This window comes from Kogia breviceps, chromosome 19, assembly GCF_026419965.1.
Source record: "Kogia breviceps isolate mKogBre1 chromosome 19, mKogBre1 haplotype 1, whole genome shotgun sequence".
Lineage (NCBI taxonomy): Eukaryota > Metazoa > Chordata > Mammalia > Artiodactyla > Physeteridae > Kogia > Kogia breviceps.
Window position 1 is genome coordinate 35,945,293 of NC_081328.1, and position 23,602 is coordinate 35,968,894.

At 42.4% G+C, this 23,602-nt stretch overlaps 1 protein-coding gene across 1 annotated transcript in view; it reads left to right on the top strand.

The window, feature by feature from the left end:
• The window catches only part of SKAP1 (src kinase associated phosphoprotein 1), a 267,412-nt gene that overhangs the window by 215,799 nt on the left and 28,011 nt on the right, over nt 1-23,602 (top strand). The window contains exons 5-10 of the mRNA XM_067022143.1: nt 3,505-3,582; nt 4,436-4,519; nt 7,668-7,792; nt 11,073-11,136; nt 13,258-13,467; nt 22,060-22,110. Coding sequence (XP_066878244.1) covers nt 3,505-3,582; nt 4,436-4,519; nt 7,668-7,792; nt 11,073-11,136; nt 13,258-13,467; nt 22,060-22,110 — 612 coding nt within the window. The remainder of the gene's footprint in view (nt 1-3,504; nt 3,583-4,435; nt 4,520-7,667; nt 7,793-11,072; nt 11,137-13,257; nt 13,468-22,059; nt 22,111-23,602) is intronic.

A 23,602-nucleotide genomic window follows, 5' to 3' on the forward strand; every position in this document is an offset into this window, starting at 1 on the left:
AGAGAGAGATTATGACACTAATGTAATTCTGTTTTGTGCTGATATAATGTGATACACCCTTAGGTTTATCCAAAGGGCCATTTATTCCCAATAAATCATTTCTATTTTTTTTTCATTAAGGTGGTGATATCTTTTTTCAGGTAATGGACAAAAATCCTCGATTTTTTTAAAAAAATTGTATACTTAAATATAAATGTTTTGCCTTAAAATGGCTATTCATGCAATTGTTTGTAGCTTCTTCCTATTTTTATTATCATCCTGCAAAACATTTACATACCTTCTATTACATGTTAAGTAGCTCTGGAGATCGGTTCACTTGCCAGTAGGTGTGAATTCAGGCATACAAGACTCCTCCTGCCTCATCACACAGGACTGTGGCTTATGTGTGCATCCTCAGGACCACCAGTTCTTGTCAGTGGGACCCTAAGCTGACACTGAAAGAGGAGAGAGCTTGATTGCCACAGTGGCTTCCCATCTTGGACTGGGATAGATCTGGATCCCATCTGGGTTTATCTGATAGATCATGGAGGTAATGAGATTGCACTCAGAGTCAACTTTACATTGAGAACAATTCTGTTATTGTACTCACCACAGAGTGCCTTAGACATAGAAGACAATCAACAGAATAAAAATTGATTTGATCTAATTTTTTTCCATAGCCATTCCAAACTTCACCTATAATCCCATTTTTTCCACTGCCCATAAGGGAATCCAGGCAAGAGAGTTCATCAATACAGATTCCCTCTAATAAAAAAGCAACATAACACACCTTACAAAAACACAGCATATAAAATACTGTATTTCCAGCTCTCTTACTCTTCAGAATCTTGTTGGTGAATGACCAAGAGAGGAAATTCAGTAACTCATTCAGAGCTCAATTTTAGCAAACCAAGTGTGACTTGTGGGGTGAGAAGGTGGTGATGGTGCTGTCCCTAGTCTCCTAAAACTAGTGACTTGGATTTCAAACATTTCTGCTGCATTATGTCTTTGTTTTCTTGGTGGTGGCATTCTTGGGTTTCAGTTGGTGGGGAGAGAAAAGACTCATGCTGATAATATACTGAAAGTAAATGAAATTAAATAAGCGAAGCAGTGCTCACCACTACTTCCTTCCCCCCTGGGTAATTCAATTCAAGCTCTCTCTCTGATGGCAACTCACTGGGACTGTCTCTGTCACCCCGCTGGGGCCTGGAGTCTTAACATCTAAATAAAAGTTTCACTCGAGCATTTTTTATGCTCCTGCCAGCAGGATCAGTGAGCTGGTGTGGGCACATTAATGTAATATTCATACTCACAGACTCTCCCCGCACACAAGGCAATGTCTTCCCATTTTCATAATTATAGATGTTCCATAAAATGGCATTTAGATTTGCATTAAAAAAGGAGGTCTGAATTCTAATAGAACGTTTAACATGTCTTTTAAGATTCAGACTCTCTGGCATCTTTAACAAGAAGCTGTGTCTCTAAGTTTAACAAGACCTTAAAAAAGGGAAAAAATGGTGGGAAGAAAAGATGGAAACTCCAGGCTTAGGGGATCCTGTTTTTCTCATCCCCTGTGTCTTTCATTTAATTTTTAGGCCTCTAGGAGCAATTTTTTGACAGCGCTGCAGAGAGGATGGGCTCTTCTTCAAAGGGCCTTCTCAGCCATACTGGGTCCTCACCCTCAGTACAATCTGCTTCTCTGTTTTCTTGGAGAGCATTTTCAAAGAGATTAGAATTTTCAGAGGGGTGGGAGAAATGAAAGAATCCTAGACAAATGAACTTTCCTTTGCTGCTCTTCATCTCATGCATGCACCCTGAGACCCATCTGGGAGGATTTACAGCAGCCACAGAGTTTGCTAACTGTAAAACACACAAATGAAAACAGTCCATGAACACGGAAGATGACAACAAGGACAAATAGGATATAGAATCAGGCACTTAAAAACCTAAAAAAGAAACTCTTCTGATCTATATTTTTAAAACTAAGCTTGAAACAAAAGCAAAAGTTACTTTTAGTTGCATTTTAAATCATCTTAAAATGTTTTTTTTTTTTTTTTTTTTTTTGCGGTACGCGAGCCTCTCACTGTTGTGGCCTCTCCCTTTGCGGAGCACAGGCTCTGGACGCGCAGGCTCAGCGGCCAGGGCTCACAGGCCCAGCCGCTCCACGGCATGTGGGATCTTCCCGGACCGGGGCACGAACCCGTGTCCCCTGCATCGGCAGGCGGACTCTCAACCACTGCGCCACCAGGGAAGCCCTTAAAATGTTATTTTTAAACAAAAAGTATTCAAAGCATTGAACAAAGTGCCAACGCACAGCTACCACTGAATATTAGTTATTGTAGATGTTAAGAAAACAATTGTGTGATTGAAAAAAAATGATTCCACCCAAGAGTCTCAAGATATTGTATAGGTGACCCAGTTGATTCATATGCATCGTGCCTTAATTTGGTTTATATCTTGTTTGCTTTCTAAATTTTTTAAGGCAAACCAAAAGGGATTTGGGTTGGGGGACCAAAAAGAATAAAATTAGGATTATGCTGACCCACTCCCTTCATTTCTCCTAACTAAGAAATATAGAGGGCTTCCCTGGTGGCACAGTGGTTGAGAGTCCTCCTGCCGATGCAGGGGACATGGGTTCATGACTCGGTCCTGGAAGATCCCACATGCCGCAGAGCGGCTGGGCCGGTGAGCCATGGCCGCTGGGCCTGCGCGTCCGGAGCCTGTGCTCCGCAACAGGAGAGGCTACAACAGTGAGAGAGGTCTGCGTACCGCAAAAAAAAAAAAAAAAAAAAAAAAAAAGAAAAAAGAAATACAGAGTTATATTTTTTCATTGTTTTTGTTGTTCTTCCTGTTTCATTTTATTTTTTTGAGGAGAAAATTCCTGCCTCATTGTCTCTGTCCTTTGCCCCTCCCTTTTGTAAAATAAGTATAAACCCCAGTGGTGGAAGATAGATTAGGATCTTGACTGCTCGATAAATTTGTACCTAACAAGGCTAATTGAAAACCAAGAATGTTAGCAGCATACAATTAAAGGCTGATGTCAGATCCAGGTCTTCTCTGTGTAAAGGCTTCTACCATCCCTAGACTCTTACCATTACTTTGACAAAACCAGAATTTGGCAGCTATTGCCAAGTTCAGCTATGCGTAGCCTTTCTTTATGTGAACTTAATAAAAATTATGTTCACTAAGGTGGCTTTCTGTTAGAAAAAGGTGTGTGTTTAGTTAAGTAAATTCTTAATTTTCTGGAGTCCTTTTCTTGCCAATCAGTACATGCTTAGGCTATCTCCCCTTGCACAAACTAATGTTATGTTTAGATAATTTTAAGCAATTTTAGCATTAGATATAATTAGGAAGAAAAAGAAAATTTACTTCCCCCCCCAGTCATCTAGAAATTGTTTTATTTTGTGCCATATATAAGCAATAGCCCATCTGCACCCCTTCATTAATGTAGATTATCTCAAGTAGCCCAAATAAATGAAAATTCTGTCCGATTTCAACAAAATATTTTACTCTTGTTCCTTTCAGGAATGGAAGACATCACAAGAGGAGCTCAAGAGCTTGATAATATCATCAAGCAAGGATACTTAGAGAAGAAAAGCAAAGGTACTGATCACCCTCCGATCTCAGAACATTCCAGGAAGGGAAGGGAAATGAGAAAAAAGAGGGCTAGCATAAGGGGTACCTTCTCTATGCCCAGTACTGTACTAGGTAGGGGTAAGGCAAAAAGAAGGGAAGAAAAGAAAAGAAGTCTGGTGTTTGTGTGTAGGCTGAAGAGAGATGGCCCCAAATCTTCACTTCATCAGGATAGGGATTGGTTCTGCCTTGCTCACCTGGTACACAACAGGTGCTTAATAAATACTTGTCGAATGAATAAATGAATGACTATATTTTTGTTCTCATCTCTCAGTGTGCTCCCTTAAAGAGTGAAACTGTGTTGCTATGAGTGTAATTTTTATATCATATGTGAAGCAGCCCACTTTCAAGTTTTAGACAAGCACCAGTCTTCAGCTTTCACTCTTTAATTAGAAAAGGTTCTAGTAGGGTTGGAATACCAGGTTTAACACTCAGGCAAATTGGCTTAGCACAAAGAAAGCCTTGCTCATGCCCATGGTCTGGAGTGTCATTTTGGTTTGCCGAAAGGCAACACATAGAGATCTCATGGAGAATTTTATAACTACAGGATGAGATTAGAACCTGAAAGATATAAAGGGAAAGTAGAGAAACAGCTGGGATCAGAGCAGGCAAAACCTGTTTAGAACTTGGACCTTTAACTGAGTGAGTCCTCTGCACTCTGTGTCAACATGGGATAACCTGTGGGAGTGCAAGGGAGGGTTTTACAGTCCATTAACCTCGGAAATAAAACAATAACACACTGGACTGTGTGTTGTTGGATTTTACGGACTCTTCAGTGATTGTAGTTACCTGAATTTATGTCCCTTACTGCTGTTCTGTTTAGATCATAGTTTCTTTGGATCAGAGTGGCAGAAGCGGTGGTGTGTTGTCAGCAGAGGCCTCTTCTACTACTATGCTAATGAGAAAAGTAAGTGTTCTTCATTTGCACAGCAGCATCTCACTCCTGGATGCAAGCACTTCGTAAATTCTCAAGCACTTAGATCTCAACTTAGCAGTCCTTAACTAACACCCACAAAGGGATATGCTTGGGAAAGAAATAAGTCTGGCTAAATAATACCTTGCTCATCACCAAAAACTCAGATGCCAATTTAGAAATTATAGCCCCTTTAAACACTAGGATAGTGTGGCCAGCATATAAAAAGTTTACCTTTTATTATGACTAATAACACATTATCAAGGTTGAATACCTTGGCATTTAAAAAACAGAACCTCTGGGACTTCCCTGGTGGCACAGTGGTTAAGAACCTGCCAATGCAGGGGACACGGGTTCGAGCCCTGGTCCAGGAGGATCCTACATGCCGTGGAGCAACAAAGCCCGTGCTCCACAGCTACTGAAGCCCATGCGCCTAGAGCCCGTGCTCCGCAACAAGAGAAACCACCACAATGAGAAGCCCGCGTACTGCAACGAAGAGTAGCCCCCACTCACCGCAAGTAGAGAAAGCCTGCACGCAGCAGCGAAGACCCACTGCAGCCAAAAATAAAATATAAATACATAAATAAATTTTTTAAAAAGAACCTCAAACACTTTATAGGCATTAATAATATAGTTTAAATATTGAAAAAAATTAATTCTGAGAAGGATTTTAGCAGCTTACCAAAATAGAACCTTTGAGTCCAAACTCTCTAAGAGCAGGCTCCAAACTTTATCCTACTGGGTTCTGGGACGTAATCCAGTGGACATGCCTAGAGCCATGGAGTGCTGAGACCCAAATGGTTGCTGTCCCCTAGAGACACCCTTCAGCCAGATGGCAGCAGCTGCAAAGTGTTGACTCAAGCCAGAGGCAGCGTCTTAATGAGCCACCACTGACTCAGTCAAGCACAGCACTCATGAGCCATCCCTAAAAGACCCCCCATCCATGCTTAACACAGTTGCTTAGTTCGTGAGAAGTAATAAAGGATATAAGCGCAAACTGGAGGCAGCTACAAATAAATACAAGCTAAAAGTTGTTATTGTAGGTGAATGCAAACTTTCAAATAGGGGATACCATCCTGCAGGGTTAGACTGCCCCAGGAGTAATTCTACAAAACAAGAGGGAGATAAAGTAGCAATTCTTGTGGGGGCTTTCTTTGTGCTCTACCACCTTCTTACTGAGGCATGATCCAAAATAAATCCTTTATTGTCCTTCCAATAATTTTCTGTTTCTCCTCTCTTCCTTCTTTCCCGGACTTATTCCTCTCCCAAAGCCTGGATATCCAGTCAAGGGAATAATCACATACCTACACATTTGCCTTTAGACTTCCTGCACTTTTGGGACTAAGGTAGCAGAAAGTATAGCTTTGCTAAGTGCCATGGAATCCTTAAGATTTGCTCTTGGACTTCAAGGCAGTTACCTCACTCTGCCTCTCTGCCTGCACCAGGTATCACTGACCTTCATCTTGGGTTCACCATCACAATTCATCAGAACCTTTCCCATATAGGGGTAAAGTGTGAAGCCTTACTTGGAAATGATAGCAGCATAGCTCAAAACCTGAGTAACAAGCCCCCTGAATCCTTCCAACCCCCAGCCCACTCTCAAATCCAGCAACTATAATTTCTCCCCTGAATTCTAGGCATACAAGCCAACCAGGATTTATTTTCTTATTTTAAACCTTCAAACGATTATAACATATATGTCCTTGTAAAAATGTTATCATTTCCCTTGCATTTAAATATTTGGTTGGCATCTCTGGATATAAAACTAGGTATCACGTTCATTCATTCAGAATCCTTCCTACTCAAGGTGAGGAGGGAGAGCAAGAGCGAGAGGCTTGGAGACTTTTATTGACCATTTTGCCATCAGAGTGAAATAAAATCTGGTGACCAAAGAAACAACAAAACATTTTAGTGGCCAGTTAGAACAAGGAGAGATACTTTAACAAAAAAGATTCTGGTGTCAAAAAGCACTGTTGCATGGCTCCCTTCTCGCCAGTTACTTCTTATTGTGCCCAAGACATTTTCTTAGTAAGTATAGAGTGTTTGTGTATTTCTTTTGGCTCAACCAGGTGAGGACAGATTCTTTTTCTTTTCTTTTAATATTTTCTTCACACTGCCATCCCTCTTATCATCATCATCAAAAAGCAACTCATTCGGGCTTCCCTGGTGGCTCAGTGGTTGGGAGTCCACCTGCCAGTGCGGGAGACGCGAGTTCGTGCCCCGGTCTGGGAGGGTCCCGCGAGCCATGGCCGCTGGGCCTGCGCGTCCGGAGCCTGTGCTCCGCAGCGGGAGAGGCCGCAGCGGTGAGAGGCCCGCAAAAAAAGCAACTCATTCCATGTGACACAGGACAGATAGCATCACCCAGACACGGGGGTTCCATTCTTCTACATGTTCTGCCTGAACCACACCATGAGGACACAGAATCTTTGGGAACCAACCCCTCTTTTTCTGTTTCTAATATTTTATTTTTTAAAAAAGAGAGTGACAGGCAGAGTAGTCTCTCCTTTCACTCACTTAGGGTCCTTTTCCTTTTCTCTCCTTCCTCATCATCTAATGATACTCAGCAGTACTCTGCTACTTCCCAGTTTGGCCTCTTGCAAGAGGGATAAAATACTAAGTTGTAATTATTCTCCCTCTAGCATAAATTCCCACCTGACCAGCAGGAGGCGGACAACACTCTAGCCCAAATGCTACATAGGGCATAGGAGGAGAGCCTGGGAACTTATAATGCCCCCTTACGCTGCTGTCCCTCCCCTCAAATGTGCTCTGCTGACCCTGATAATAATGTTTCAGTTCTGTAATAGCCTTCAAGAGCCTCACGTTTTCGGCCACACTCTCCCTGCTGTAATAATTCCTTCTTTCTGTTATTATAGATCTCTTAACATTCTAATAAATTCTCTGTCTCTGTTGTACTCTTTTGGCTAAGTAACCTTTCACGTTGCATTTCCCTAGCTTGGCAGTGATATCTGCCTTGCTGTCGCGGTAGCCTCTTCTTAAGCTTCCGTAATAACCTCTCCTTGACGATTGTGGTTCCTCAGGGATGTAACAGCTGTTTCTGTGCTCTTATTTTACATCCAGAGAAGATGCTCTCCCTTGGCAGTTGCATCTCTCTGGAGGTACAGGGAGCTCTCCTGTCTTGCAGGCAAGCAGCCCAAAGGGACCTTTCTCATTAAGGGCTACAGTGTACGGATGGCCCCCTACCTGCGAAAAGATGCCAAGAAAGAATCCTGCTTTGAGCTGACCTCCCAGGATAGGCGCAGCTATGAGGTAGGATGAGCCGAGGCGATGGAGATCCTCACTAGTGTTGCAGTTTTGTTCCATATTGCATGTGAGTGGTGGTTGCTGTGCTGGGCTCCATCTTTTCTTTGTTACCTCTCGTTTCTTACCAAGACCTCTTGACAAGTCCTCACCTTTGCTATGTCGTGCCCACCCTCCTGTTGCCACTTTTATCCTAGATACTCTGCCTTTGCTTGGCTTCCGTCTCTTCATCCCTCCCCTTCTCATCTCACTCTGTAGGTGAGAATCTTGTCTATTGCAGCACACAATCTAATTCTTTATTCAGAGTCTCTAATTTCATGGCTTTAATTCCCACTCTCTTTATTTTTCAACTGCTTATCTTCACTTCCTTCCGTGAAATCCAGAAAAAGAGAAATCTGACTATAGAGTGAAAAATAATTCATTTTCCCATATTCATCTTGCTATCCAATATAATCTTCCTGGGTGTAGATGCTTTGCATATCTCTGGAAGGATTTCTAAGATACTGGTAGCAATGATTACTGAGTAATAATAGTGACAACTGAGGAACTAGGGGACCTGAGTGGGGGTGGGAAAGACATTCTTCACGGTGTTCATTTTTATATAGTTTGATATAGTATAAAAGGGAATATAATAGGTAATGCATTATAAAATTAATTAAGGCAACAAAAAATGTCTGACTATGGGAATATAGTGATTTTCACCAAAAATATACTTTTACGTGTGTATATAGATACACATGTTGTTTCCTCCCTGTTGGTTATTTTTATCACAGTTTTACTAAAACAATTTAGAAAAACTTTAGCTAACTCAAGAAAAAGAGAAAAGCCATGCTAAGGTTAATATTGAGTACACTTTGACTCTTCAAGTTTTTCTCAGCACTCATTCTTTTATGTTTCTACAGTATTATAACCCTTATTTTGATAAGATGACCTAGGTCTTAATTATGTAATTTCAAAAAAATTTTTAAGTTAAACTAAACTTTTCTATAGAGTCTTTTGTAGATGTATCTAAGTTATTTTTAGTATTAAGTTCTTATTTGATTCACCCAGATCCAGATAAAAATTTATATGATAAGTCTAAAGCAATTTCCCTAGGCATTTTTTATAGAAGTGTGTTTTTAAGAAATTAAGAATGACAATATCTCTTAATAAGTTTTAAACAGGAATCTAGGTTTCTTTTTTTTTAACATCTTTATTGGAGTACAATTGCTTTACAATGTTATGTTAGTTTCTGCTGTATAACAAAGTGAATCAGCTATATGTATACATATATCCCCATATCCCTTCCCTCTTGCATCTCCCTCCCACCCTCCCTATCCCACCCCTCTAGGTGGTCCCAAAGCACCGAGCTGATCTCCCTGTGCGATGCAGCAGCTTCCCACTAGCTCTCTGTTTTACATTTGGTAGTGTATATATGTCCATGCCACTCTCTCACTTCATCCCAGCTTACCCTTCCCCCTCCCCGTGTCCTCAAGTCCATTCCCTACATCTGTGTCTTTATTCCTGTCCTGCCCCTAGGTTCTTCAGAACCTTTTTTTTTTTTTTAGATTCCATATATATGTGTTAGCATACAGTATTTGTTTTTCTCTTTCTGACTTACTTCACTCTGTATGACAGACTCTAGGTCCATCCACCTCACTACAAATAACTCAATTTCGTTTCTTTTTATGGCTGAGTAATATTCCATTTTATATATGTGCCATATCTTCTTTATCCATTCATCTGTCGATGGACACCTAGGTTGCTTCCATGTCCTGGCTATTGTAAATAGTGCTGAAGTGAGTATTGTGGTACATGACTCTTTTTGAATTATGGTTTTCTTAGGGTATATGCCCAGTAGTGGGATTGCTGGGTCACATGGTAGTTCTATTTTTAGTTTTTTTTTTTTTTTTGGTGGTATGCGGGCCTCTCACTGCTGTGGCCTCTCCCTTTGCGGAGCACAGGCTCCGGACGAGCAGGCTCAGCGGCCATGGCTCACGGGCCCAGCCGCTCCGCGGCATGTGGGATCTTCCCAGACCGGGGCATGAACCTGTGTCCCCTGCATGCGCAGGCGGATTCTCAACCACTGCGCCACCAGGGAAGCCCTATTTTTAGTTTTTTAAGGAATCTCCATATTGTTCTCCACAGTGGCTATATCAGTTTACAAGGAAACTAGGTTTCTTATATAGTACATGTCTTTATCTTACCCTAATGGCCAGATAATAAAAATGTTTTTCAGGAACAGTCATTTCAAGTTGATTCATTCAAAATAAAAAATTACTAAAGCTTGATTCTTGACCGGCCTGTTTTGGGAATCAGAATGTAGAGTTTGTTTGCTTCTTCTTTTCTTTGGCCCATTGATTCCAAGTCATTACCATGGTCTGTGCGTTCTTCCTCTATAATATCCTTTGGATCCTTCCCCTCTGATTTACTCCTACAGCCATCACAATAGTTAAGTTCCTATCACTTCACCCAGAGGACTAGTTAAGTAGCCTTCTAGTTGGTCTTCTGTCTCTAATTTCTTCCTATTTCAGTCTCTCCTACTCACAACTATTGAAACAATCTCCCACTCCTTTTGCTGGAATTTACAGTGGCTTCCTATTGCCTACATTTTAAGTCTGAATTCCTAATACTCAGAGCCCTTTCATCAACTCTTCTCTGATCCTCCAGCTTCATCTGTTACTGTTCTCCAGTCAAGCTGATCTGCCTACCTTCCCTATACATCATGGTCTCATTCCTAATCTTTGGCAGCTGGTTCTCCCTACCTGAGACGTCCAGTTCCCTCCACCAATTTCCACCAACTCTTTTTAAAAATCCAACCAAAACAGTATTACTTCAACATGCCTCCCTGGCTTACCATAGGCAACGATAAGTGCTCCCTGTCTTCTCTCAACATCCAGCTGTTATCAAATGCACTTACTTTGTCGTGTTCCCATGTCAAGGGTGTATGCTGTCTCCAAAACTGATGCATTGATCTGAAGTCAGGAATTTGGGTTTGCCTTTTTTTCCCTGTAAACTGTTCTCAATAAATGCCTGATGAATGAATGGGCAATCAAATGAATGAATGCACATGAACATGAATCTGGATTCAAATCCAGCTGTCAACGCTGGGTATGCAAAATTGCTGAAGGAAAAAAATCACTTTGAGTGGGATTTTGATCTTTTTGCTAAATATTAAGCAGGCAGAGAATCCTGAGCTTTCAACTTGACTCTGCAAGTCCACTCAAAAGTTTCCTCCCCTTGAACCTCCCTAAAGGATTCACGGAAATTTTAGTGAAAGTGATAAATTAATTCACTAATTTTTCTCTAGTTTACAGCTTCTAATCCAGCTGATGCCAGAGACTGGGTGGATCAAATAAGTTTCTTGTTAAAGGGTAAGTATTATTACAGAAGTAGTATTTGAGTGCATTTGCAGTTGAATTTATATTGCATAAATATAATCCACAGGCTTCAATATATTTTTATCTGCCCATTCTCCTTATCATATCTCTCATATGGTAACAACAAATAGTAACATGGGTGAATCAGAAGGAAAAGAAACCATCAACCTGGAAATGACCTCTGATATCATTCTAGCTCATCCACCTAACTACAGGCAAATCTGTAATATTTGTAATCACCAGAAAAAGAGATGCTGCAAATCAGCTTAGCTCAATTCAGTGTCTCCTAACCCCTTACATTCTGGAAAGGAAATTCACCAAAGTCATCTAGATGTGGTTTAGGGTCCAAAATCTTCTAGTTTTAGTTAGGTAGAAATCTATACTCATCTAGGTGGCCTTCAAGGACACTGGACATTAAAAACAAATTGCTATTTCCCAAGCCACAATCAAATGGTCCTTACTTTGGATGGGAAGAGTCCTGCCTGAAGATGTTAAATGACTGCTCTTAGAGTACCCTCTGCTGGCCAGCCTGTAGGCACAGCAGTGACAGTGACCCAGGAAGCCTTGTCTGGGAGTGGCCTGGCAGGTAGAAGTAGCCAACCTTGAGCCTGTCACCTGGCATCAGATAACCCTCATGATGGTATACATACATCATGGCAGGACCCTGCCTCTGCAGAAAGGCAGAAACACCAACTTTATACATGGCCCCAAGACCTAGAGAGAAGTACGTCAACCTAAAAACACCAAGCCTTTTCATCTCCGTTTTTTATTCTGCTCTAAGATTTTATTGTGGATAAAAAGAAGGAAGCACTGGAGCTTTAATTACGACTGCCTATTTTACTCAGTTTATGCCTTTGCTATCACAAGAACAAACTATTGCATCTACCAAGAGCATCATGTATAATAGACTAGAACTAGGCAAACATGAACATTGATGGCGAGACTACAGGGTACACTCTCATCTAGGTGCATTGGATTTATGCGTGTAATATACCCCTAAGTGTGTAAACTTCAATAAAACTCCAAGCAGCTTTATTGAGCTGTACCCTGTGGTAGTTTCAGAATCCCACATTGAAGAAATTATTCATTCCATTTTATTTTAAAACAAACAAAATAATAACATATGGTTTAAGCCACAAATGTGTCTTTGCTCCCTTCCTCATATGAGGTGGCACCAGAATTCAGATGAAAATAGTTACAAAATCTTTATTAAAAGCCTAATGAAGCCGAACAGTTTTATTATGTTTTGAAATGAACATCGGATGTCTCTCTATCCTTTTCTTCCCCAGAGCACCCTGCCTGCTCTCGCCCATCCTGCAGAGGTCCCTCAGCAGGGTTTCAGAGAGCACTCTGTACTACACGTCAGAGAATGAACCTTCCCAGTTCCCCATTAAAATAAAAAAACCAATCTCCCTCTCCCGCCCTGTGCCCCCCAGTGCTGTAATGGCTCAACATCCTCTATGCGGTGACCCACTTTAAGGTCAGCCAGACTATACGGTTGCAAAAGGGCATGGCAACCACATCGCTCAGCCATTCCATTTGGTCTTGTATTACTGTTATATTTTTCCACATCCCACTTTCTCTTCCTCTTCCACTTTTGCCCACTCTTCTCTTTACAAGCAAACTTCTCTGAAATTCTGCAGTGAGATCATGGGGGAGAAGAGTGTGTGATAGCTCAGGTATCCTACAGCAGCCACCATAGTTCCCAGGCTCTGTGTGCATCCAGAGAAGCCAGGGCATCACTCATCCTTCCAGTTTTCCACCCGACAAGCAGCACGAGGCACGCTGGCATTTCCTCTTCTGGCCTAATTTCTTCCCTTCACCTCGTGTGCTCATTCACACACCCATACTTTTCAGGGCTGCTTCATCCTGATCAAGTTTTATCGCAAGGAAGGATTTATGTTGATGGTTAAAACCTGACGCAGTGCTAGTCTGGCCTTTTCTGTAGATTTCCTGCCACCAAGTCCCGCACTAGAAATAACAGCACTTAACCTAGTGTTTCATTTTCTTTTGACATGTTTTATTCTCATCCCTCCTCCTCCTTCTCCCTCCTTCCCTGCCTTATTCTTTTCTTTTTCTCCCTATCTTGATTCACTCTCATCTCTGCCCCAGCAGACCTGAGCTCCTTAACCATTCCATGTGAAGAGGAGGAGGAAGAGGAGGAAGAAGGGGAGAAAGAGGAAGAGGAAGAGACATATGATGATATCGATGGTTTTGACTCCTCAAATTCTGGTTCCCAGAGCAGACCCATTATCTTGCATGGGAGCGTGGGGCTCAAAGAGCCCATGGAGGAGAAAGAAGAAGATATTTATGAAATCTTACCAGGTGAGACATTTCATCTTCTAATTATCTTCCTCTAGTTTAGAAACTCTTGACCTGGTTGAAGAATATAACTTTGACAACTCCAGAGGAAGCCAAACCTCTGAAGGAGACACTGTAGGGAAGCTTCCGTGGAGCTTCTGTGATTCCCAGCACAGAAGCCCTCCCCTGCTCTGGGGGCAAGATGGATTGATCAGGGAGTGTCTTTCATCTCTGCATGTGAAGTAATTTATTACAAATGTCAACAGGTTAAAGAGTCAAGAATACTCATGTTGGTTTTCATTGGTTTACTGTGAGTTTCCTCAGAATTCTCTAGTTTGAACTTATTTTCTGTGTAATTGTGAGGATAATGGAAAGTCACCTCAAATGATGAAGGATACAGACTGAAGAAATATAGATAAACGCTGACAAGCCTTTTCAGTAACACAGTAAAGCCCTGATAGAGCACAGCTCACCATTGCCTAGTTTAGATATACCACGAATCAAATTGTATCTCTTGCTAATAAGCCTCATGTGTGTCCTTTGCCCACCATTACAGCAGGTCTACTGTACATATTTCTTTTTCCACAAAGGCATGATAACCGGCATCTCAAAAACTGTGTAGTCATCACTGCTCCGGCACAGCCACTTCCTGTGTGGGTAACAGCAGCTGTTGAACAGTGCAGAGCACAGTGGGGGTCAGACTGTGCAAAAAACGAAGCCTGAGCCTTTTAACTGTGAGCTAGTTAGACCATGGGAACGCTGAATCTTCAAGACCATTCAGAAGATCACTCCTGTGGAAATTTGCCAGGAGTTCAGTGCTCTGCTGAGAAATTCAAGTTAAGCCTAAATTTATAGCAATTTAAACCTCAGTCCCAGATGAATGTAGGAGCTAAGGTGAACAGAACATCCAGGCCCCTGAAGACAGGGCTGTTTGCTAAAAAGCATTGTCAGTAAGCAGCTGGCATTTCAAGGTTTCCTAAGAAGAGGGTCCAACCCTGTCAACACCACATTCATCTCTCCCTTGGGGAGAAGCCATGTCATTGCTTCCTGGGACTTCACCCACCCACCCAGCCGACAAGGAGAGCCTGCTTCTCCCATCACTTCCAGCCTCTGCTAGTCCCAACTTCCCCAGCCTTTCTGTTGTGTTTTATTATGCAAATGATATCTTGGTTGAGGTCGAGCCATTTCTTGTGTCTGAAGTTAAAAAAAAAAAATGATAATTTCCTCAGCAAGTCATCGTCGTTAATGAAGTTTTACAAAAACAGATACAACCAAAGGAAAATAAAATTTCACAGGTGATAAATTTTTCCAATTTCCCTGGCAGAATTCGATAGGATTGTTAAATTAAGAGTGAAGGTGTCTGTTAGAAAGCAACGAGCAGTGATGGGTAATTTTATAGACTGGAAAATTGAATCAAATTGCTACATTAAAACACAGCTCCTCTGAGAATCTTCCCTCTCACAGTCTGCTCCATTGCAACAGCAGGGTGCAGAAATGGATCTAATTCACAACACTCTCTAAAAGGAGATGTACTCCTCAACTCGGCCAGAGATTCCTGGTGAGCTCACATTCCACTCACTACTGTCCAGGCTGGGGGAGATATCCAGGTGACACTCCACTTGGGGTCACAGCTGTGGAAGAGTGCTCTGGGGAAACCTTACAGAACCACCCAGACCTCTGGGGAGCAAATAAGGGCTGTTTCATGCACCATGTTTACTCCTCAAAGGAGCAGGCAAGAGGGAGCTGATGCTCAGACACACAGAGCGAAGGAGAGTAAAGGGAAAGAGGCCTCAGAAAATATGATGGGATTGACACCATCACCTTACCCCAGGGGGGGTCAATGAGTGTATAATTGGCTTCTTAACAACCATCCTTCCCACACCTCATAAAATCCTACTCTTGCCCATTGCAGCACTGCCCACGGTGCCGAAGTTCACACCAGTCTGGATATTGGAGTGGACTCCAAGGGCATGGAGACTGGTCAGCTTTCTCTAGGAAAGCTACTTACCCTATGCTCACAACAACGGTCCCTCAGAGGTGAGGAAGGCCACATCATAGGAAAACCAGGGTCTCTTTCCGCAGGTTAGGGCAACGGCAGCCAACTTGCTTATTAAGTTTCCAAAGGACAAGGCTGTACCCAGCCAACAGGTTCTTTCCCAAAATCTTCTATCCATCACAGTTTTTAGAGACAGCATTGAAGTTGGGATAAATTGGCATTTAATTATAATATGAATATTTCAGACACAAGTCTCCATCAGCTAGCTTCCTGTCCCTGCCACTCAGCTCGTTGCTGCTGACATTGCTGTTAGTTTTGCATGTGCCACACTACCCATCCTGGAGAAATTGAGAGGGAACGTGAGGGAGCCTGACACTGTCTCCCCTCTGCCACCGTCTCACAAGACCACCCACCGAGCAGTGGCGTGTGAGACACAGCATGGTTTTGCAGGTACAAGTGCTGGCTCTAGGTCAGGCTGGACCTGCTCTGCCACCTGCTAGCTGTGAGACCTCGAGCAAGTTATCTGCCCCGTCTCTCAGGTGTGATTTTCCCACCTGTAAAATGGGGATAACAATAGTAGCTATCATACAGGGATGCCTGAGAATCCTGGAACCTGATGTATGTAAAGCACTTAGAGCCCTGGCATACAGGGAGCATTCAATAAATGCTGGCTATTCTCCATTTGGTGGTATTTAAATAGGAAGTGTTACCTCCTTGAAGAGTTGGGAATCGGCTCATTCCCCACCTTCACCAACCAGACCTGAGACAGTCCGGTTGGACATTTTCAGCAATATGTGTGAAGCAGGTGAAACTGAAAATCCTGAGCAGATGGAAAGTGGATCACGCCTTCTGCTCAGGCCCCATTTTTATGCAAGGACAGGTGCTGGGTGGAGGAACAGTTGACAGGAAGGTTGGATTGTGCTAACATTGCATACCCATCAACAGTCAACTGACTTGGGCCTCTAACATGTGTCTCATGATAACAGGTAAATGTGCTTTGTAAATGATTTTGCTTCTCCTTCCTCTTTGGCATGGGGTCTATACAAGCCTCATTGTCTCTATGTGGAAGGCGGTGTTAAGTGAGATCAACTCCCTTCCAGAATATAATTTCAATGGGCTTCCTAGCTGAAAGAAAAATGCCTGTAACACATACCAAGTCAATACAAAAATGTTTTTTGCTAATCAAAATAATGTATGGATCATCAAATTAAATGTACAACATCACATTAATCATGGAAATTTGCATTTGCTACGTGGCTAGCATGCTGTTTCCCGTGAGGGAAAACCAGAGCACTCGAGGTTTTCAGCCAAGACCACAGTGTTAGTCCCGGATAATATGGTTTCAGGGTTGGTATCCACTGGGATTTCTGAACATCCATGTTAAGAATACGGGGACCCTTGATGTTTAAGATCTCTTTTGCAGTCGATTCAACTGTAGGGAACTACCAACAAAGAAATACTAAAGCAATATGTGGAAAATGGGAGGCTTCTCTGAACCCTCTCTCACCCCTCCCCAAAATCATTTTACAGCCTAGCACAGGCCCAGTTTCATGATTCAAAATTCCATAAAAGTACAGCTTTTATCAGGTTTCTCTTTGTCTGGGGCCTCAAGCCTGGAATCCAGCAAGGCACCTGAGACCACTGAAGAGCTGTAACTGGGGCCTCGCAGCAGCTGCGGTGGCAACAGAATCTCGCTGTGTTCTCTAGAGAGATTTCAGGAGAGCAAACAGAAAAAGAGACAGAGAGTCCTCCCTGGGTATTTCTATGCACATTCTGATGCTGCCCACACTGCCCTGGAGGGTTATTATAGACCCAGAAACCAGATTGCTTTATAATAAAGCATATAACTGGTTTTTATTTAAATTTGAGTCGGTTGGAAACAAGCATTCTTTGGAATTATTTTTCCCCCATGCAGCTGTCCAGCCCCACAGGAAGGGGGAATGGTGATAGTAAGAGGTCTAAGGAAAGAAAAAAAGCAGACACCAAAAATACAAAGTTTATGAAAAAACAATTTCCAACTTCATAGGAAAGCAACACTCCATGAGGGGAACATCAAAGAAGAGTCAACGCCATCATCAGGCCCCTTCTGAGCTTCTTGGCCTTTTCTTCCTCTCACTCCCATGCACCCTAGGCCCTAGGCACACTGTGTCTTTGATCAGCATCAAAACTAGAATCATGCATTTTCTTCTACCGAGTATCCGCACCCTCAGTCTATGAAACCCAACACATTCTGCTCAACTGTGTCTCCTCAGTGACAGCCTCCCAGAGACTCAGCTGGAATTGAGCTGTTTCAGCCTGTACCACAGGGATTTGTATGCAGGTCTTTCTCCTCCAATTAGTAGGTGCTCAATTATTATTTGTGAAATTAAATTCAGTGCATTCCAAGTGTTGCAGTTACCACAAATTGAGTTTAATATCTAGTATATCAAGACCATACTATGGAGATAGGATGCAAATATTTTGAGGTAACAGTTGAGATTACCAGCTATGCAACAGAGAATTAAATGGGTTATTAGCATCGTGCTCATATTTGCCATGTTGTCTGAAGAGGTGCTGTAGCATCCATGGATTTATATCTATGTGTGCTGTGGAGTGGTTTCTATTTCCATTTTTTCTGCATGTTCCCTTTGCACATGTATTCTGCTGCATCTGTCACCAGAGCACCTTGACATCTGGTTGCACACTGATACATTTGGCATTTTTGAAGCTTCTGTCACTTTGCTTTATTTGGGAGAAGTGACTTCCCTCTTTCTTATCTAGTCATTTTTTAAATTTTATTCCCGGTTCAGCTGATGTAAGAGCAGCACTTCAGAAAGGAGCCAGGTGTCATGGGAAGCTGGCTCCTCTCTGGGCCCCCGAGGTGGAGTCAGTGTCCTGTTCCTCTCAGCCTCTCATTAATGTCCCTGACATTGTGCCAAGAGTGTTGATTGAAATCAACTCTCTGGATAGTGATGCTAATTTGTGATACCCCATGGTTCTCTTACATGTTCGCACAGTTAACAGAATCTTCCTCAACTGTTTTCCCAATTGAGATGAGATATTTGGGAATCAAGTAGAGCATTTTATGTAATAAGTGGTCAGTAATCTTTAGAGGTTAATTTGTTTAAAGCCTATGTAAGGTTGGGGTCTCATATGCCCTGTTAGGAGCAAGGACCATTATAATCTATTACTGTGTAAAGTTGAGCTAGCACATAAATTTTACTTCCTTCTTAAATGAAGATGTATTTTAGTAGATGTCATGCTAAAATGCCTAATAATATTCTTATAGAGAAGTTCAACAAGCTCTTTAGCCCAAAAAAATTTTTTTTTCAAAATAATCTTTTTAAAATTAAAGCCTCAGGACTTCCCTGGTGGCGCAGTGGTTGAGGATCCACCTGCCAATGCAGGGGACACGGGTTCGAGCCCTGGTCCGGGAAGATCCCACATGCCGCGGAGCAACTAAGCCCGTGCACCACAGCTACTGAGACTGCGCTGTAGAGCCTGCGAGCCACAACTACTGAGCCCGCATGCCACAACTACTGAAGCCTGTGCCTAGAGCCTGTGCTCCGCAACAAGAGAAGCCACCGCAATGAGAAGCCCACACACCACAATGAAGAGTAGCCCCCGCTCGCTGCAACTAGAGAAAGCCCACATGCAGCAATGAAGACCCGACACAGCCAAAAATAAATAAATAAATAAATAGTTAATTCATTAATTAAAAAAAAAAATAAAGCCTCACCTTACAGATGAAAAAAAGAGAGAGAAATTTGGCTGTTTAACCCCCTTTTGTGAGCAAAGAGACTTTTTTTCTGTTGCCATATAATCAGTTTCCTTGACTTTGGAGTTTGAAAAATACCAGTTTGATTTCACTGAAGGATCCAAGGTAAATTGTATGCCTCTGTGTGAATGGTACCCTCTGAAGCTGGGAAGGTGCTGAGAGGTGTGTCTTTCACATACAGTTGTAGAGGGCATTCTCCTCACCAGATGATGGTCCCCATACTCGCTCTTTCAAAGGCCACAGAGGCACAGCACCCAGCCTCTCACTTCAGCAGCTAGGCTTCTTGACTGGAGCCCACTTTCAGCCACCCGGGAGGGACAACATTAGATAGAACAGATGTAGGGACTAGAGCTTCCCGGTTCACATCCAACACCATAATACTTAGCAATGGTGGCAAACGATATATAAGATCTACGGCCAACAGTCTGCTTTCTTTCTAGGTGACTCCACAGGCACAATGGAAATCAGAGTATCTGTTCTGGAATTGAACTGCATAAATAAAGTAGAGTTTTATTTTTTCCATTTTTGTATCATGACTGGATTAAGTGCTGTTGCCTGAAAGGATAAAGGAATCAAGTTTTAGTTTTCATTTTTATCATTGCAAATACATTTACATTCTCCTATTTTACAAATGCAAAAGCAGGCAAGCCACTTTCAATAATGTATTTTAAAATCAATGCTAATGAGGTTATGTCTCGTCAGTGGCCGAGTTTTACAATAAAGTCTGATTTATTTAGAAAAGATCTTTGGTGTAGCTTCCCATCTAATGGTGGTGGGAAGGAGGTGGAGTAGCAGGCACGGTGACCCTCCAACTTCGGATCCAATTTGTAATTCACAGCGGAGATCTGACCCAATTTACATTGATTAGAATTGGGAGGAAGAGACATCTGCGCACAGACAGCAAAGGCAGAATAAACCCTCTCTGCAAAAGTGCCTAAGCACAGCAAATTACTGGTCTTTGTTGATTAAGCTGTTTGATATCAGCAAAAGAGCTGTCCTCTGTCCAAATTATTGGGTATCTCTAAAACTGAGAACATACCAGCTCTTCTTTGAATGTTTTCAATCCTGTGAAATTGGTCCCACGTCAAAAAGGAAGAGCATCATAGCAGAGGAAGGAAGGAAGTGGCAAGTAATAAGAAGACAATGTGCAAAGAATGATGTTTAACATGATTTATTTCAGCGTGATCTATTTCCCATATTTGATTTCACTCCTCCATTATCTCACATCTTTATTCCTCATGGAGAGTTGGAGGAACACTACAGGTGGTAAGTAGGAAATTGTCTGCTGCAAGGTCATCCGTGGAGATAAGTAGAGTTGAGTCCTTTTCCCACAGAATCTTATAGGGCAGATACAACCTATATCTATATATATAGAGAGAGAGATATCATATATCACTTTTCTTTTTTTTTTTTGGCTGCGTTGGGTCTTTGTTGTTGCGCGCGGGCTTTCTCTAGTTGCGGCGAGCAGGGGCTACTCTTCCCTGCGGTGCACAGGCTTCTCATTGCAGTGGCTTCTCTTCGTTGTGGAACACAGGTTCTAGGGCACGAAGGCTCAGTAGTTGTGGCTCACGGGCTCTGGAGCACAGGCTCAGTAGTTGTGGCACATGGGCTTAGTTGCTCCGTGGCATGTGGGATCTTCCCAGACCAGGGTTTGAACCCATGTCCCCTGCATTGGCAGGTGGATTCTTAACCACTGCACCACTAGAGAAGTCCCACATATTTTTAAATCTTGGTAATGTGACTTATTTCCCAAAGTATAAATCCCAACAACAATATTAATTTTAATTTTTTCAGGGGAGCTATATCGTTTTGTATGTGAAATCAATTGCAATTCTTTAATGCTCTGTAGTGTTTTGACATATTTTTATGCCATTTCTTCTTAGTTATGAGCTTAGAGTTTACTTCCCCTAGTCTGACATACCAGAACTCATGTTGCCCTATAAACCTTATATTTAACGGGAGGGGGGGGCGGGAGGGCTGTCCTATGCCATTGCCTCAAAAGTTCCATTTAATGGTATAACTATGGGGAAGCAAGACAGGTAAGTGCCCTAAGATCCACAGAGAGAAAGGAAAGTACATGTGGCCGGAAGAAACTGAGTATTCATCCCTCAAAATGTTCCCTTTTATGCCCCATTCATTCCGTGTGTGTGTGTGGAGGATGTAATGATGAAAAGGAGAACAGCAAGTGTATTTCTGTGCATTTTACCCCACATATAAAATAGCTTAATATGATTCTGGTAATCATGCTGTCTTGATAAGGACCCAATTCCCATGTTATCAGCTAGTACGAAGTCTGGGATGAAACAGGTTAATGAGGGTAAGAAACTTAGGCCAATCATGTTGTGACTTTGACCATATAAACACTTGGATGGAGTTAGAAAATAGCATTGACTTAGAATTCATTGTGTACCTGCCATTCATCCCAACTGCCCTCAGGAGCTTCCACTCTCATGAGTGAAGCAGGCTGAATAACAAGAGTGAAAAGATAACTACAAGCCCCAATGCTAGAACCGGAGGAGAAATAGGGTTTGAGGAAAAGGATTAGGATCCTAGTAACAGGCACCTAAATAATCCAGTGGATCGGAAGCTCCATAGGGCGGGTGCCCAGCCAGTCTTTTCCATCACTGCATCTTCAGTTCCTAGTGCAGTGTCTTGCATACAGTAAGCACTTAAAACTATTTGTGAATGAATGAACAGAGATGGAAATAAGAGAAGGCCAGTTGAAGGTGAGAGTTTTTTTTTTTAATGGTAATTATTGCCTTAAAGAAGAGAGTGTGATGAGCTCGGAGATAGAAGACCCATCAGTACAAATAACAGACTGCTGACCACTAATTGCTAATGCTGATCATGTTTATCCCCACAGATGAAGAGCATGATCTAGAAGAGGATGAGAGTGGCACTCAACAAAAAGGAGGTATGAGAGCTTCAAAAATGTACAGGTGCTGGATAGGACATTCGGGCTTCCCACTGGAGAAAGCACCTTTCTCTGACTACAAACATTACCAGACTTGCTAATTAAGAGGGTAACTGGTGTGTTGACCTCAACAGTCCTGAATAAGATGACTGGACAAGGAACGATCTTAACTTTATTTTATTTTATTTTTTGTTTGTTTGTTTGTTTGTTTGTGGTACGCGGGGCCTCTCACTGTTGTGGCCTCTCCCGTTGCGGAGCACAGGCTCCGGAGGCGCAGGCTCAGTGGCCATGGCTCACGGGCCCAGCCCCTCCGCGGCATGTGGGACCCTCCCGGACCGGGGTACGAACCCGTGTCCCCCGCACCGGCAGGCGGACTCTCAACCACTGCGCCACCAGGGAAGCCCGATCTTAACTTTAAAAGCAGCCACCCATTCACTTTAATTAATGTTCCCAGAACTGCTAAGATTTATCCTAGAGAGGGTGGGAAGCCAAACCATATATTTATTTTTTTCTATCAGTATTTCTTAAATCAGTACAGTGAAAATAGAATTGTCTCATCTCTAAGAGATCAGAGGATTGAGACTGGAAAGAATACAAAAGTCTCCTATCTGAGAGGCCTGGAGATTGCAAGTTCAGAGGGGAATGGAAATGTGTCAGATCTGAAAAGTGAACATGGAGTGAAGGATAAAATTGCTTGGTTATGTTGACTTCTGATAGCCTGGTTTGATTCCAGGCACATTTGGAAATGAATATGTAACAGCTTTGTTGAATACAAAATTACCTCTTATTCATCCCAGACTGTTAACCATGTTTCAGTCTGTTAGTGAGCCCATCCTTTCTAAGGTCAGATGCCCCACTAAAGCCTCCTTAAGTGGACCAAGGACCTAGTCTGTCATTGTCTGTAAAGGAATATGTGTTGCAAAGGCCACCTCAAGGACATTCATTCCATTAGCAGAGCCTGAAAGTGCCTGATTTAGATACTGGCTGACTTTTTCTTAGAAATTCTATGGAAGTTTTAAGCCTAGGGGTTCTTTCCCTCTTCCCATCCTGTTCCCCCTCTGTTTCTCCAGCCTCCCCTTTTCCCATTCTCCTCTCTCTTCCTTTCCTCGTGCCTTTTCTTCTCTTCCTAATCCATTCAGCAAAGGCCCTTTCCTTGGTTCATTCTCCATGGGAAGAGAATATGTAACAGGTTTAGTGAAGGACCCAACTTCATAGACACCCAGCTTCTCATGAGGAGAGAAAAGACAGCAAAGAGGCAGCATCAGAATTCATGTGCCAAAGCCAGAGAGAGAACTGAGGCAAGTATAACAGGAATGTTAGTGTAGTTTCAAGTAAGGACCTCGTGACAGTTAACACATGTGATTAAGTCCATTCTGAATCTTAGTTTTTACCATTCTACTTGCCGTACAGAATTCCAACAAAAAATCTGTTTACTGACCGAGTCATGTCCCACATACGTCTCTTCTCAACCAACTTCCTTTGCTAGTGCAGG